At 23.1% G+C, this 18,816-nt stretch overlaps 1 protein-coding gene across 1 annotated transcript; it reads right to left on the bottom strand.

Moving 5' to 3' along the window:
- Positions 1 to 17,349: 17,349 nt before the first annotated feature.
- Positions 17,350 to 17,832, bottom strand: LOC124909660. Its single transcript, XM_047450321.1, has one exon. The coding sequence runs from the start codon at positions 17,830 to 17,832 to the stop codon at positions 17,350 to 17,352; it is 483 nt and encodes a 160-aa protein (XP_047306277.1).
- Between the last annotated feature and the right edge of the window lie 984 nt (positions 17,833 to 18,816).

Here is an 18,816-nt window from a genome sequence, read left to right as displayed (position 1 = left end):
ATATATTTATTTTCTTTTTCAATAATGGGTAAGTTGAATTTTATTTATGCCATTGTAATATTATCTCTATTGATCGTGATGTTAAATGAAGTTCATGCCAGGAAAGAAAAGACTAAGATCGATGACGAATATATGAATGGCTTTACTAATAATGTTTCCCAAATACTTTATCATGGTAACAGTCACAAGGGCACAGGTCACCATTTGCCATGTCACAACTACACACTCCATTTATCCCAAAAAAAAAACTACACAGGTCACCATTTGCCATGTCTGGAAAAAACATGCAAATAAAAATAAATGCCCTTGAGTTCCTATATTTTCTCTATATATGAATAAAATGCTAGTCAAAATAAATATCTTGATATTCTTACATATCGGTTACAACAGCTAAAGTCTTTACATATCGGTTACAACAGCTAAAGTCTTGTCTTGATTGTAACTATCATGGTTACGGTGCAAATGGTAAAAATATATAAAAAAGAATATATTATTTATATATAAATATTTTAAATAAAAATATTATTATTCAAATATTTGAATTTCAATTCAAATTATATATATATTTATATTTTTAAATTTATGAAATATATAAATATATAATACATGTGAACCAATCATATAAATTGACGACATGTAAGAAGAAAAATAGTTTAAAAAAATAATTCATCAGACATTTAATTTTAAATTAAATTATCAATCAAATTAATGTTTTACTTGTTCTAATATTCTTTATTAATAATATATTAAAAATTATTTAATTAATTCATTTAATTTTTTTTATATTTTTATATTTATAATAATTTTGATTATTTAATAACTAAATAAGAATTGACATTTATTAAAAATTAAAAAAAATAAATTAATTAAATATGATAAATTGTTTATAAATAAACAAATTAATATAATAGATAATTAGACAAATATACAAATATACAAATATTTAAAATTAATATATACATATATAAAAAAATAAAATAAAAATATGTGGTAATAAAATTATTGTATACAGTTATAATATTTTTATAATTATAAATTATTATAATAAATAATTAGACAAATATTAAACAGTAGTTAAATTAATATAATAATTAAATAAAAAATATGTGCTAATAAAAAACAATTCTTTCAATTATCTTAATTTTGTTTGTATATCTTCGTATAAAATGTTAACATTTAAGCTGTTATACCATTATTGTGAAAAGAAAAATAGTTTATAAAAATAATTCATCAAATATTTAATTTTAAATTAAATTATCAATCAAATTAATGTTTTACTTGGTTTAATATTCTTTATTATTAATATATTAAAAATTATTTAACTAATTCATTTAATTTTTTATATTTTATATTTATAATAATTTTGATTATTTAATAACCAAATAAGAATTAACATTTATTAAAAATAGAACAATAAATAAATTGAATATGATAAATTGTTTAAAAATAAACAAATTAATATAATAGATAATTAATTAGACAAATATACAAATATTTAAAATTAATATATACATATATAAAAAATATAAAAAATATGTGGTAATAAAATTATTATATACAGTCATAATATTTTTATAATTATAAATTATTGTAATAAATAATTAGACAAATATTAAACAGTAGTTAAATTAATATAATAATTAAATAAAAAAAATATGTGCTAATAAAAAATAATTCTTTCAATTATCTTAATTTTGTTGGTACAAGATAAAATTTTAACATTTAAACCGTTGAAATAGTTTTATAATTTTGTGTATGTATATACATTTTTAAGTTATATTTTGAATAACTATATATATTATATAAATTTATATAAATTTTAACTTATACAAAAAAAAATATATAATAAAAATAATTATATCTCTTATTCTAATATTAAATAAAAATATTTTGGTTAATAATGATATATATATATATATATATATAATACAAATAATTAAATCTCTTAACCTAATAATTTTATTTATTAAGTATAAGACAATTTAGTACCTATTTCAAAATTATTGTAATTTTGTTGTTGTTGAATTTATTTTGTTTTATTTTATTTTTTTTGTACATTCCAACATTCAATACATATAAAATTATTAATTTTATTTTTAATCGTTTTAAGTTTATGAACGGGTCAACCCACGATCCGATTCAAATATCTATTTATTCTCATATATATATAAATTAATCACTGCTCTGCTCTCGACATGACAAATTCAAATTAAGAATTATTATTATTATATATATATATATATATAAATTATATTATTATAAATGTCGCGTGTTCATCCAATTTTGTGTAGAATTTAAAATATAAAGTCTTAATAGTTTAGTTGGTTAAAAGGTTGCATTTGTTTTGTTAGGTTGCAAATTTGAAACATACCTATAAAATTTTAATTTTATTTTTAATCGTTAACCACAATTTTCGACCTAACAAATTCAAATTAAGCATTATTATATATATATATATATATATATATATATATATATATATATATATATATATATATATATTCCAAGTATTGTTTTTTATTTAAATGTTCTTTTTTTTCATTGCAAAAATAAAATATAAAACGCCCAAATGAATTAGACAAGTCGTTTGGACTAATCTTATTTGAAAGTATAAAATATCAAATTAAATAAACTAAATCCAAATATTAGCCAAATTATCAATACTATGACGAGTAGCTTATGCGTTCCATGATTTGCATTTTAATGTTAAATTATCTTAATGATCCGTGTAACACATGGTCATGCATGTGTTGTATGGTTTAAACTAAAAGATTAAAATGTTTTATTAATTTATCTAAACAGACGATCATACAAACTAGAGTTGCGTAAAATAAAATTAAAATAAAAGATGAAATATTTGATTAACCCGTATAAATAAATGTGTATTCTGGAATTATTTTCTCTTATTTATAAACATTTTAAGTATTAAAATCATTACGAGTAACAAATGAGCATATATATTAAACATATTAATCGATTCACTAATACACCTACTAAAATAAAACAAATATATAAAATCTATAATAGTCGATTTAAAAAACAATTTTTTATATTTAAATTTTTATCTCGTATTATTAAAAAATATAAAAACAGACAAAAAAAATCAATGAAATTTAACAAATTGTTGCATATTATTTAAATTGCAACTTCTATTATTTTAGAATAAATTCATTTATTATAAAATTCGTATTAATATCTTCAACAAACTCTTTTTAATGTAACATCACAGTATTTGCTAAAAACTATTCTTCTATCAAACAAAAAAATATATGTATGTACTTGCGGTAAAAGCTGGTAAAGAAAAAAACAAGTCGAATCAATCTATTAAACAAATTATAATTATGTGACGTGTTTGTTTCAACCAATCTTTCACACAATTCAAGAAAATTATTATTACGAAAAACATTAATTTTATAATGTTTGAGTTAAGATTTTAAATAATGCATTTCTTGTTCACTAAAGTCTTCTAGATAATATTTTTCAATTTGTAAATATTTTTAGTTTTAAATAATTTAAAATTATCTTTAGGGTCTAAAACATTACTAAGTATAAAGAGCTTTACTACTTCATCACTTAATCTGGAATTTAACTATTCTTGTTGAAAATCTATCACTGAATTGAAGATATTGAAATGATAATGTTGACGAATTGTCAACTAATCTTTTTGTTGGCATTAATGTCTTGTTATATTTTTGTATGAAGCATTAATTAAATATGTAATTTCAATATCATATTTTGTGAACCATTTGCACGTATTTTAGAAGATGATTAAATATTTATTTTCTTAAATTGAAAAGTAGGGCTTTAGTTGTTGATACTTAGATCTATGGAACTTATAATATCAAGGGATTTGTGTTCTTAAACAAGATCAAAGAGATGCGAAGGAAGGTAGTTGGAAGGAAGGTAGTTGAAAAGAAATTAAGTTAAGTAAACGTGAGAAGTTAAATTAATTAAATTTTAAATAATTGAAGATTAAGGGGGCGTTTGGTTCAAATAAGAGAATCGGAATAGGAATGAGATTGATAGATGTATGGAATGAAAATGAGTATGATTGATAGAAGTGTAGTATTTTGTTATGAGTATTAATCATTCTAAATCCCATTGATAGTGTTTGGATATTTACATTCGGATATTTTCATTCCATTGATAATGTTTAGATTTATTAGAGAGAAATTATTAATATTATTTTGTAATTGAATTAGATTAGTATTTTTATTTTTTTATTATTATATTTTATTTAATTAAAAGTACAACATATTTTTCTTTATATTATAATGGTTTAAAATATATAAAATATTGAAAATTGTCCTAATTTAATAAAATATAAACATCTAATATTTTATTATACTAATTTTATATTTTTTTTAAATATATATAAAAAATAGTTGAATGATTAATTTTTTTTATTTATAAATAAAATTTATCTATCAAATAAGATAAATTTTTAAAAATATTATATATTAATAATTAATCAAATTAAATATAATGTTTTAATTAATAATATATATATATATACTATAATTGCATAATATTTTTAATAATTTTATTACAATATTTTATATCTAACTTTTCTAATATTTTTCTAATATTTATTTTATATAAAATTGTTATTTTATTTTTAAGTTTTTATATTTAATTAATTTATTATAATTTTATTATTAATATATAATATATAAATTAATTATATAAATCTATTTGAGTAGGTTTCAACCTAATTTTATTGAAATATAGGAAGAAAAAAAAGTGAATAAGGCAATTATATATTTATATATATATATATATATATATATATATATATATATATATATATATATATATATATATATAATGAATACCTTAATTAATTTATAAATTGAATATATGTATTTATTGTTTATCAGTTTCTATATTAATTCATTAAATATATTTCAATATTTAATTTTTAATGTGTACTTAATGTAATCAATATTTATAAAATAATAATATTGATAAATATGTTAATTAAATATAAATATGTATAATTTACCATAATGTGTATATATTAAATTTCATAATTTATTTTATTTTATAATTCCTAATCTTTATTTTTATAAAATATTTTAACTTTATTCTTAATTGTATAGAATGTATTAATATATTAAAAGTTATTTCAGTATAAATATTATTCAATCTTTAACTAATTAAAAATAATTATTATCATTATTTTAACTAGTAAAATATCTTACATTGTTGTACGGGAAAAAATATAAATGAAGTTTTTATATAATATTTAATTCAATATGTTAATATATAATAAAAAAAATATTTATATAAAATTAATATATATTTATATTAAAAGAAAATATATATACATATATGAACTTACAATATTTTAATTTTTTATAAACGAACTTATATGAACTAAATATTCTTATATAAATATAAATATGAACTTACACTATTTTAATTTTTTTTTATTAATTTTATAAGTTTGGTTCTTTTTAATGTTAAAGAATGAAATTTTTTAATGTAAATTTAGTGGTGTTCTGCAAAATGTGTTCATAACAATCATTAAGAAATACTAAATCGTTGGAATAAGCTAAATTTAACCTCTTCAACAAAAACGGTGTCACCTTCCATTACACCAAGTTTAGACAAAGACTTCTATATCAACTTGCTTCTAAGATGTGTTGAAATCTTCTTTTTAAATCTATGTAATGTAATGAAAAATGATCAGTTATGTTTACATGTTGTGTAGATGAAAGCTAAGATTTTAATTCCATTTAGGCCATCTGGTCCATTAGAGTCATTCCATGTCATCTCCATCTGCAAAATGTGTTTTCATAACTAATCATTAAGAAGATACAAAATCGTTGGAAGAAGAAAAACCTAAATTTAACCTCTCCAACAAAAATGGTGTCACCTCCTTTACACCAAAATTTAGACAAAGACTTGTATACTCCACATACTTCCAATACGTGCTGAAATCTGATACAACTAAAATAATTTCATAACACACTCTTCACAATTAACTACATTATAACTGTCACTTTATTCTCGTCACTATATTTAACCATAATATTTTTCTCTCTTGTATCAAAATCTTCTTTCTGAATCTATGCAACTATAATGAAAAGTGGTCAGTTATACAATTATCAATTCAAGTTTAGTAATAAAAAGAGAATCCAACATAAAAAATAAAGGGTTTATGTTTTGTATCATCATCACAACCAAAAATATATTTATAGGTTCATTCATAAACACTTTTGCATTATATTTCTGAAAAAACGTTGATGTATTTGGCTGAGATACAATGAAAATAGAAACCTCCCACTCTGAAAGAGAGTAATATTTGAAAACAAATTTGTATCTAAACATTAATATGATACTTCAAATATTCTAGAGACATTAAAATTTCTTTTAAAAAAGGTAAGACCTTGATTTATATTGTTTCTCTTTGAGCCAATATGAGTTTATAAGCTGCATATATCACTTCTAGTGTACCATTTCTCGTGACAACACTCATACAAAAACATTTAATACCACGTCCTTCAAAATTTCCTTGAATGATACCCATTTTTCATGTGCTTCTGGATGATCCATTTTGTTATAAACTACCAAACATCTTTCAATCTATGTAACTGAAATGAAAAGTTGTCAGTTATATAATTATCAATTCATGTTTAGTAATGAAAAGAGAATCTAACAAAAAAATAAAGAGTTTATGCTTTGTATCATCATCACAAACAAAAATATGTTTATAGGTTCATTCATAAACACGTGTGTAATATACTTCAAAAAAAACTGTTAATAAATTTATAGATAGAGAAAGATGTCCATAGTTGAGATACAATGAAAATTGAGACATCCCACTCTAAAAGAGAGCAATATTTAGAAATAATTTTGTATCTAAACATTAATATAAGATTTTAAATATTTTAGAGATATTAAGATTTCTTTTAAATAAAGGGTAAGAACTTTATTTATACAGTCTTCTCTTTGAGCCAGTATGAGTTCATAAGCTACAAGTATCACTTTGTGGGTACCCTTTCCAGTGGCAGCACTAATACAAAAAACATATAATGTCACGTTCTTTAATATTTTCCTTGAATGATGCCCATTTCTCATATGCTTCGGGAAGATCAATTTATTTATAATCTACCCAACATGGTTTTTCAGAAAGCTCTAGAATAAACAATTATATTTTAAGCCGAACTGAATCATATTCGTATTCTGGTTGTTCAGATGAACTATCAATAACTTGTACCTGGTTTTCATAATGGTTATAAATAAGCAGCAGCACAATATGATAACATTAATGAATAAATAGTTTCATTTTACCAAAACAAAAGATCTTTCTATGTGACTAAGAAATTCATGGATTAAACCAAAACCTTGCTGAGCTCCCTCGAGTGAATCAGGCAAATCTGTGACAACAATTGTTATGCATAATCGAATTAAACAATGCCTAGAGTTGGAAGTAAAGTGATGAATTTTTATATAATCTCATAATTAACCCTAGATTCAATTATAAAAAGGTTTAAAATTGGCTCAAACTTTAAGCAATTAGGAAGAATAAAATTTATTTAGACAACTTTTAGAAATCAAAAGTTGAGAAAATGGTGGAAGGTGCACTCTCCTCTGAAAATTATATAAAAGTTTTATTTATTAAAGGAGATGAGAAAGTAAGAATCTCTCTTTGTCATCCTACACTTGGTATCCTACAACTATCACGTCACTCCTCCGATTCTTCTCATCTCTCCTCTTTCTCGTCGTCTTCATCGCCATCGTCGTCTCATCAGGGGAAGAAGACGATGCACTCACCATCTACGATGTCCTGCAACAAAACAATTTTCTGGTATGTCGTCTACCAAAAAGTGTAACAGAATACAAGATCAATCAAAACTCAGAAAAATCAATGTGTACCTTAAGGATATATGTAGTTACAGCGTGGAAGGTTAGTAGAAGACGACGCGATGAACGTCACAAGAAAAAATTAATATATATAAAAATAATTATGTTAATAATAATAATAATTCTCAAATTTTCTCTTATATAATTACTAATTATATATATATATATATATATATATATATATATATATATATATATATATATATATATATATATATAAATTGAGACATCCCACTCTAAAAGAGAGCAATATTTAGAAATAATTTTGTATCTAAATATTAATATAATATTTTAAATATTTTAGAGATATTAAGATTTCTTTTAAATAAAGGGTAAGAACTTTATTTATACAGTCTTCTCTTTGAGCCAGTATGAGTTCATAAGCTACAAGTATCACTTTGTGGGTATCCTTTCCAGTGGCAGCACTAATACAAAAAACATATAATGTCACGTCCTTTAATATTTTCCTTGAATGATGCCCATTTCTCATATGCTTCGGGAATATCAATTTATTTATAATCTACCCAGCATGGTTTTTCAGAAAGCTCTAGAATAAACAATTATATTTTAAGCCGAACTGAATCATATTCGTATTCTGGCTGTTCAGATGAACTATCAATAACTTGTACCTAGTTTTCATAATGGTTATAAATAAGCAGCAGCACAGTATGATAACATTAATGAATATATAGTTTCATTTTACCAAAACAAAAGATCTTTCTATGTGACTAAGAAATTCATGGATTAAACCAAAACCTTGCTGAGCTCCCTCGAGTGAATCAGGAAAATCTGTGACAACAATTGTTATGCATAATCGAATTAAACAATGCCTAGAGTTGGAAGTAAAGTGATTAATTTTTATATAATCTCATAATTAACCCTAGATTCAATTATAAAAAAGTTTAAAATTGGCTCAAACTTTAAGCAATTAGGAAGAATAAAATTTATTTAGACAACTTTTAGAAATCAAAAGTTGAGAAAATGGTGGAAGGTAAACTCTCCTCTGAAAATTATATAAAAGTTTTATTCATTAAAGGAGATGAGAAAGTAAGAATCTCTCTTTGTCATCCTACACTTGGTATCCTACGACTATCACGTCACTCCTCCGATTCTTCTCATCTCTCCTCTTCCTCGTCGTCTTCATCGCCATCGTCGTCTCATCAGGGGAAGAAGACGATGCACTCACCATCTACGATGTCCTGCAACAAAACAATTTTCTGGTATGTCGTCTACCAAAAAGTGTAACAGAATACAAGATCAATCAAAACTCAGAAAAAACAATGTGTACCTTAAGGATATATGTAGTTACAGCGTGGAAGGTTAGTAGAAGACGACGCGATGAACGTCACAAGAAAAAATTAATATATATAAAAATAATTATGATAATAATAATAATAATTCTCAAATTTTCTCTTATATAATTACTAATTTAATATATATATATATATATATATATATATATATATATATATATATATAAAGATGAGAACGAAAAAAATTAAGAAAGTAAATTAATATATATAAATTATAGGTGAGAGAAATGTTATTTGTTTTTAAAATCTTTAATTTTTAAATAAATAAAAAATACATATAATTTTTTATTTTATTAAAAAAAATATAAAATTTATTTGTGTGAAAATATAAAAAAAATTAAGGTTTTTATTGGATAACAGGTAGTTTTGAATTTCAGGATTTATTCGAAATATTCAATATTTTAAATAATGAGGTTGATGTTTTGTTGGTTATTTTGTGTGTTGTTCTATTATTTGCCGGCGCAGTTGCTAAATCTGCACAATTCCCTCTTCATGTGTGGTTACCCGATGCTATGGAGGGATCTACTCCTATTTCAGCGAGCAACGGGCATTTTTCTTGTAACTCGTATTCTTCCTCTTTTCATAACCATACCTTATATAATGAATTTAATCTCGTTAATTGGTATAATAACATTATTTTTAGGAGTCACTTTAGCTCTGGCTCAAAAAGACATTAAGAGGGGTTTAGCCTATTCTACAATGTCTCAATTGGGTTATATGATGTTTACTTTAGGTATGGGATCTTATCGAATTGCTTTATTTCATTTAATTACTCATGCTTATTCGAAAGCATTATTGTTTTTAGCATCTGGTTCGGTTATTCATTCAATGGAAGCTATTGTTGGATATTCGTCAGATAAAAGTCAGAATATGATTCTTTTTGGGGATTTAACAAAACACGTGCCAATTATAAAAAAAACGCTTTTTTTTAGGTACACTCTCTCTTTGTGGTATTCCACCCCTTGCTTGTTTTTGGTCTAAAGATGAAATTCTTAATGATAGTTGGTTGTATTCACATATTTTTGCAATAATAGCTCTGTTCACAACAGGAGTAACTGCTCATTTTTCTACTTCTTCTTCCAAGTGCAGGATAACCCCAAGGGGTTGTGGGTTTGTTTTCTACCAATTGGGGCTCTCCCTTCCCAACCCCATGGGGATGGTCTACAGGGTTCATAACTACTCCTCTTACTACGGGACGTTTCCCTAGCCAACGCTTAGATCCGACTCTACCCAAATGTAGGTGTTCTACGAAGTTATTATATATATATCTCAAATTTTAAAAAATAATAATAATAATAATATAGTTGATTGGGTTCAATTCTTTCTAATACATATTTATATAAAATAAATTAGACCAACTTAAGTCCCTTAACAATAATTTGATTTTTTTTACATTAAATACAAGCTCCATAATTTTAATTATTTATTTTATACCCAACAAATAATTATATGAAAATCAAAATACCATTAATTAATCACTCCACATAATCCACAATCAATAGGATAATAAAAGCATTATTGACTTTTTTTTTAAACGGATAAAGATTGTTGTTAATTTTCCATTAAAACAATTATGTTAAAAGTTATGGTTATTATCCATATTAATCTGTTTTAAGAAATATATAATTTTTCTTGATAAGACTGTCATAAAATAAAAAGTGAATTTTATTTATAAAAATGTATTTCATCATAATTATCGTTAATTGCATTTAAGAATTATTGAAAATATGATTGAAATGTAAAAAAAAACGATTTTTTTTTTACATTTAAAAAGTAATCACTTAATTTTTATTTCTTAAAAATCATTTTAGAAATAGTCTTAATGACTGTTTAAAATAATAATACTTTCTTTAAAATTAATACACAAAATAACTATATATCACTAAAAACAACTTTGCATAACCATGATAGCACCATTATCGCCAAAACCTAATAAAAAAATCAAAGTTGTTTAATCTTGAATTCAATGAACCCATCATCTCCATCAAAACATCAATTGAAATATTAAAAATCAACATATTAAAGTGACGACTAAAAGGACTTGAAACCAAACAAACAAATCGGGAATTATTATGTATATATATAGTCTCTAGATAACTTTGCTCTCATCTGTATTTGAATAACAAAATAAGACTTAAAAGAGACGAAACATAATAGAGAAGAAAAGTTATATTTCAAGAACTAATAAAAATATATGATAAGAAGTTTAGACTTACCATATGTGGTAGCTCAAGAGTTCATGCCATATTACACAAATATGGATCTTCTTAAGGTTATAATAATATTTATTATCAGTTAATTTTATTTATAATAATTAGTTATAAATTAGAATAAAACTGAATTAATTAGAGGTTATAATAATATTTATTATCCATATTCAATGCAATGCAAGTATATTTTTTTACAATTTAAATCTCCTAAATAGTTTTCATAATTAATATTAATATTTAATACAAATCTCAAATGACTTTTTAGATCAGAAGGTTTATTATATTTGAATTTTTTTTATAAATAATCAAATTATTTAGATGAAATATTTAATAAAAAATATTAATATATATAGATGGTAGGTTATATTTATTGAGTTTATTTTTATTAACATTTTTTTAATAAAAATAGGAGTATCAAAACTAAAATATACCATAAAATTAGTAGATAAAAATAGTAGTTGCACAATAAAATTAAATTCATAAAACACATTATTATTTCATTAAAATTATAAGTATTAAACAAATTATTCCAAGTTAGTGTATACATAAGAAATCTAAAGTTAAACACAATTATCTCAAAATTAAAATATTTTAAGTAAACAAACATTTAGACAATAGCTTGCATCTAGAAGTATAATGACATATAATAGCTGAAAGTACCTGAAATAAACCAAATAAAATCAAGAATTAATGTAATAGAAAAATTAAAAAATCTTTTTACAAATGAATTTTATGATAAAATGATCTAAATTTCACTGACTTACCAATGCTCACACCTTCAGGCATGATAACACGATTATCACCAAAAACAACTTTGCATAACCATGATAGCACCATTATCGCCAAAACCTAATAAAAAAATCAAAGTTGTTTAATCTTGAATCCAATGAACCCATCATCTCCATCAAAACATCAATTGAAATATTAAAAATCAACATATTAAAGTGATGACTAAAAGGACTTGAAATCAACCAAACAAATCGGGAATTATTATATATATATATATATATATATATATAGTCTCTAGATAACTTTGCTCTCATCTGTCTTTGAATAACAAAATAAGACTTAAGGAGAGACGAAACATATATAATAGAGAAGAAAAGTTATATTTCAAGAACTAATAAAAATATATGATAAGAAGTTTAGACTTGAGCTCAAGAGTTCATACCACATTACACAAATATGGATCTTCTTTGAAATAAATGAAAGCCTCGTTCTCCCTATGAAAATGACAACATTACGTGTACAAAAATTCAAGAAAAAAATAGCCATTGCATCAATAACAAATAAAGACCTTTTCAAAATATGTATAATCAACCACTTTCTATAACAAATAAAGATCTAACGGGTCTGATTTGATTTTGATTTGATTTCAGAATGAGAGAAGAGAGAGAAATATATATATTTAAGAAAGAGAAAATACCTATGATGACGATGATATTGATCATTTTGGAGAGAGCATGATTAATATATATAACATTTTAGACGAATCATTAGGTTTATTTTTAAAATAATTAATAAAAAAAATATTAATATATATATATATATAAAAGAGTAACAGACATAGAATAATTAATGATGAAAGTTAATAGAATTAATAAAAAAATATATATTTTATATATTATTAGTGTGAATATATATATGGTAAGGGATAGAAAAACAATTAATTGATAAAAATAAATGAAGAAAGAGAAATATATATATATATATATAAGAAAGAGAAAATACTATGATGATGTGAATAAATTTGGAGAGAGCGTGATGTACACCTCCAACCTTTTAAATTAAGCGTTATTAGATATATATAGATTCCATAATCAATAATTAGTCGTAATTAATTATTATTTTAAAATCTGAATTCTTAATTAATTATAATAATTAATTATTATTCTAAAACTTAATTCCTTAATTTCTTAATTAATTAGAATGATAATAAATTATTATTCTAAAATTTAATTTCCTTAATTAATTGGGTTAAGGCTCCTTATAATTATTATAAATTCTTAAACTCATAAATAATTCTGAATATATATAACTCCAAATTAATATATATATATATATATATATATATAATATATTAATTAACATCTCCTTAATTATCTAAATAATAATAATTAATAAAAAGATATTAATTTGACTAATTCTTTAAAAAAAAATATTTCAACTTCTTTTGCCATAAATTTCTCTAATTAATTAGATATATGGAGAGCCAATTGAAAGAAATCGTCTCGGATTGTGGCTACTAGTGAAGGAGAATTTCAAGCACGAACTAGAATATATGCAGAAATTGGAATCTACCTTTTACAGAAATCACTAAAATTGAATGCATTGTAATGAGATAATATGTTTACTTTTTAGCTTTTTAATTTTTATTTAGAAATTGTTACGAACTCAAAATCGGGACCATAAAACTCAACAGAAAAAATTTGAAGATTTCTTTATTTAATTATTTTACATTCTTTCGAGATCTTAAAATTAAATTTCATTCCCTAATTAAAATTTTATCATAGGTTTTATTTGAAATAGATCAAGAACAATATATATTTCAAAATTTTTATCATTTCTATTTCAGTAATCCATTATATCATTATTTGTTCTAGTCGAATTAGATCAAGAATATAAAAAAAAATGTCGGCTCATATTCTTTAAAAAATCTTATAAGCCTAAATCTTAATACATCAACATAAATTTGGCTCTGATACCAATTGTTAAAATATTTAATCAAATTCTTTAATCCTTAAGTCTATAATCTTTATACTCTAGGTCGATAATTTGAGATAAACTGTAATTACGAAAACATACATGAATCTGTAATAAAGAACGGTTCATTAAGTCATTATTCGGATTTTTTCTTGATCTTGGATCTTTTTTTTTATGGGGATCTGGACCTAAATCGGAATGTTTGATGTGGGTTGGGTTTATGTCTTCCAAACTTATATCGATAGCCCTTTTTGAGTGTTCTTGAGAGATGAACATAAACATTTTGTTTATGAGAGAAACATAATAGGTAGGCTATCTATATGAGTTGAGACCTAGACCTAATATACTCATTTATTATTTTCGGCCCATCAACTAAATAATAAATTGTATTTCTACTTATACACAAATATATTCTCATATTTATTATAGATGTCTAAATAAGCCTCATAATCTTTATATTTTAATAACTCACTTTAATTGGGTTTTAATCTTTAGATGATAACAACTAATACACAATTATTAAATAATATATGTACCAAAATATTTTAAATAATTCCAACACATGATATTAATGAAGATGTTGAAGTCGAGGAAGAAGAGAAGGGTGAATAGGAATATTATGTTATTGAAAAAGAAGGTGTTATAAAAATTAACATATAATATTGATGAAGATGTTGTAATTGGTTAAGAAAAAATTCGAAGAGAAAGATGAAAAGAAAATTCATTCCGTAAATTTCAAGTTGGAAGATGAACAATGAAATGTGTGGTTTTTGGTTTGTGTTTTATATGAATAAACTGTTTTTATGGTTTATATATATATTTTTGTTTATGGATAATGGTTTCTTGTTTATGATTTATATTTTTTATAAGTTTATGGATAATAATTCTTCTTTATAGTTTATGTTTTTAGTATGTTTATGTATAATAGTTTATCAAATGTTATTTGTTTATAAATAATAGTTATTTAAAAATTGAAAACCCTAAATCAAATTTCTAATAAAACTTAAAATAAAACCTAATTTAAGTTTAAAATAACCGTACAACCTTTGTTAAAATTTTAAAACATAATTTTAAATCGAATTGAAGAACAAAAAGTCTAATTTAAATTATAAATCCTAATTAATTAATCGTTTAAGTCTACTAGGTTAAAAGAGTTGAAGTTTAACTAGTTAAAAAAAAGTAATATGTCATTAAATTAGTGACGTATTTTTTTATAAATGTTAACGACGTTAGAAACCATTTACACAAAATCTCATATTTTTATAACTTTAACTATAAAAATCCTTAAATGGTAAGATTTAAAAAAAAAATCCGAAATTCAAACTGGTCTAAACAAGGAGACCCAACTTGACAATTAGTCCTAAAATATAATGATGACAAACTATCTAAGGATGGCATGTTTCATAATTGTTTTTTTCTTAAAAAAAATATTCACTTTTAAGAAGGCAATAACATACAATTTTTTATTATTTTATTTTATCTTTTTATGATTTTGCAACTTAGTTTCGATTTCAAATTTTAAAATTACGGATAAATGGTCGGTTGGTTTAAGGAGGGACTTCAAATACCTAGTTCGTTTACACTTACATCATAATAGTTCGTTCTAATAATGTCTATTTGTCTTATAATTAGATTTTGTGTACCCTAATTTATTTACTTTATTTATATATATATATATATATATATATATATATATATATGTGTGTGTTTTTAAGATAAATAAAAAGAAGAAAATAATAGAAATAGTCCAATATGTATTATTTTATTATTGAAAGTTTTTTTAGATTCGTTACAGAAAATTTACGAACTCAATAACTGGTTAGGTAACATTTTTGTATTTTTTTTTCATATTTTGTGAAATTTTATTTTTATTTTATTCTTCGTCATTATTTTTATACTATTCTTATCAAATGAACCATGTAAAACATAAATAGTGAGAAAAAAGGGATAAATGTATTTTTTTTTATAAATATTTCTTGCACCTTTAATACTAATATAAAGTCAGCCTATGTACTCTGGTCTTGAAATTAAGAAACGAAATTCACAGGAGTGTGGTTAAGATAATGTTATTTATGAATATTTTATTATATTTATCTTTGGGTTCGGCTCATATATATATATATATATATTGGAAAGTCTATTTTGAGTTTAATTTGTATTATAGATTTTTAGATTAATTTTTTTAATTTTATATTTGGTAACCATGAAATTGGAATTATAATTGGGATAGGAGAGTCTAATTTTAATTTCTAAGTTAAATTTGTTAAAGCATTTAAGATTAAGAATTGGAATTATAATTTCTATAAAATTCAAAGTAATATATTTTTAAAATTCTCAATTCCATTATGATAAATTCGGAAATATACATTTTTTCCTTTATTTTTTAAACAAAAAAAAATTATTATTTTCCATTTATAATTATAACATGGTTAACGCGTCAAAACCGATTATTAAGTTTTTAGTTTGTAAAATTAAAATTCAAACTAAGTTATGTTAATTTTTTAGTTTATGTTAAAATTTCTAACTAAAATTTTTTAGTCTATACACTCCCTCTTTTATGAATTGTGACTACGTTATTGTAATTTTTTAATAAAAAAATTATTGAAGGGTGCAATATGCAAGTAAGTTTGAGAATAATTCTTTAATAAAATTTTATAAATATAATTAATTTTCTTTTAGGACTATACTTTTAGGATATAGTTTATTTTGTAAAAGAGTTGCACCATCATATATCACCACTAGCATCAGGGGCCTAGCATACACATGTGTAAATTAAATCAAAAAACCAAATTTAATAATATGTGTGAATATTTTAATGTTTTACTCTTATTTATTGACTCCTTGACACCATGAAAATGACTCCTTGACACCAAAAAGATGCAATAAAATGACAAAAACAAATGAATGACAACTTGAACTTAGAAGGAATATATATATATATATATTTTGTTTTAGAAAACGATTTAGTTTCATTTTATTAAAAATTCTCAAATAAAAAAAAATAAACATATTTCGTTTTTATTATTCTAACAAATCTAAATGATAAAATAAAGTTCAGAATGAAAATGATAAAATAAAGTTCAGAATAAAAAATGTAATCATTCAAAAATTACAAGTTTTATAACTTATTAAAATGAATTAAGCATCTATATCTATCTTGTTTTAAACATACTAACTTTCGTGACTTTCGAGTATTTGATACCCCATCTTTTACATAACTCCTAATTTTTTTTGTCCTCGAGAATCCTCCTTCACATGTCAATGAGAGCTCGACAATCGATCATAGCGTCCTTCCACACTCCATCCGCACTTCTACGAACTCTCCCATATACTCTTGCATTCATTTCACCCCAAATATGGTAGACAACCGATTCAAACCCGCATTTATAAATACTTGCTGTAAATTTTTTACCTTTGGCTTTAGTTAGGGCAGCCACCATGACTTCCTCCCACTCCCCCAGAAAGCTCAATAAACCCATAGCCGATGAAAATTTGTTCCAAACCAATCTAGTAAATGGGCATCCGCCTAACAGGTGATCAATAGTTTTCTCATTCCCTTCACATAATAGGCAGCTATCATCAGGAATCTCCATGTACATCTTTACCCGATCCCTCGTGTTCAACTTTCCCTGAAACGCAAGCCAAATATGAATTGCTGCCTCAGAATAATCTTGAACGACTAAATCAAAGCACCCCACTCTACAACTGACCCCCTTTGCCGAATAATATTCCATACCTTGCAGGAAATTAGTTTCCTATTCTCATCAGCTTCCCATGAGTGTGATCATTTCTATCATGAAGTTGAATGTCATTACGCCGATCAAGAATCCGCTGCCCTATTAAAGAATTTGTATTATAGACATTTGATTGAATTTAAAAAGTTTGAATTAAATAATAGATATTGGATATAATTACAAAAAATCATTATTTATTTTTTAAAGATTCATTAAAATATCTTTAAATATGACATTTTTTATCATCTATATAATAATTTGTAAATTAATTATATTACTTAAAAACTAGCCTGTATCCCGTGCATTTGCACGAGTAATGATATAAAACCAAGAAAAAAAATTACGTTAAAAATGTGACTTTATAATTTAATTCAATATTTTGTTATCTAATTATTAAAAATATGACAAAACTTATTTTTATTCACTCGTTTTATTTGAAATTGTTTTGTTATTTTTTTAGGCTTACCCAAAATCATATAAATTGAATAAAATTATCAATCAAATGTAAAGTTCTATTGGGGTCTAATATTACTTATTATTATATACTTATTTGAAAAAATAAGAATACTAAAAAAATCATCTAACCAATTCATTTAAGTTTATATATATATATATATATATATATATATATATATATATATATATATATATATATGTTTGTGTTACTCAACCTCTCACCAATGTTTGGTTTACTCAAGCCGACATTCCCTCCATTGACGAACCTTAAAACTTATCACCAATGTTCGCGCACTTTAGTATGAAATGTTAACACTTTAACCGCTAAACCACTTATGATGGTTGAAATAATTTTATAATTTTGTTTATGTATATATATTTTGAAAGTTAGATTTTGAATAATTATATAAATTATTTATTAGGGGTCTAATATTACTTATTTATTAAAGGATTGTACTTGTTTTGTTAGATTGCAAGTTCGAAACATACCTATAACATTTTTAATTTTATTTTTACCCGTTTTAAGTT

The sequence above is a fragment of the Impatiens glandulifera genome, chromosome 1, assembly GCF_907164915.1.
Source record: "Impatiens glandulifera chromosome 1, dImpGla2.1, whole genome shotgun sequence".
Lineage (NCBI taxonomy): Eukaryota > Viridiplantae > Streptophyta > Magnoliopsida > Ericales > Balsaminaceae > Impatiens > Impatiens glandulifera.
The sequence above is the reverse complement of the archived record's forward strand: the minus strand, read 5'-3'. Positions and strand labels throughout refer to the sequence as shown.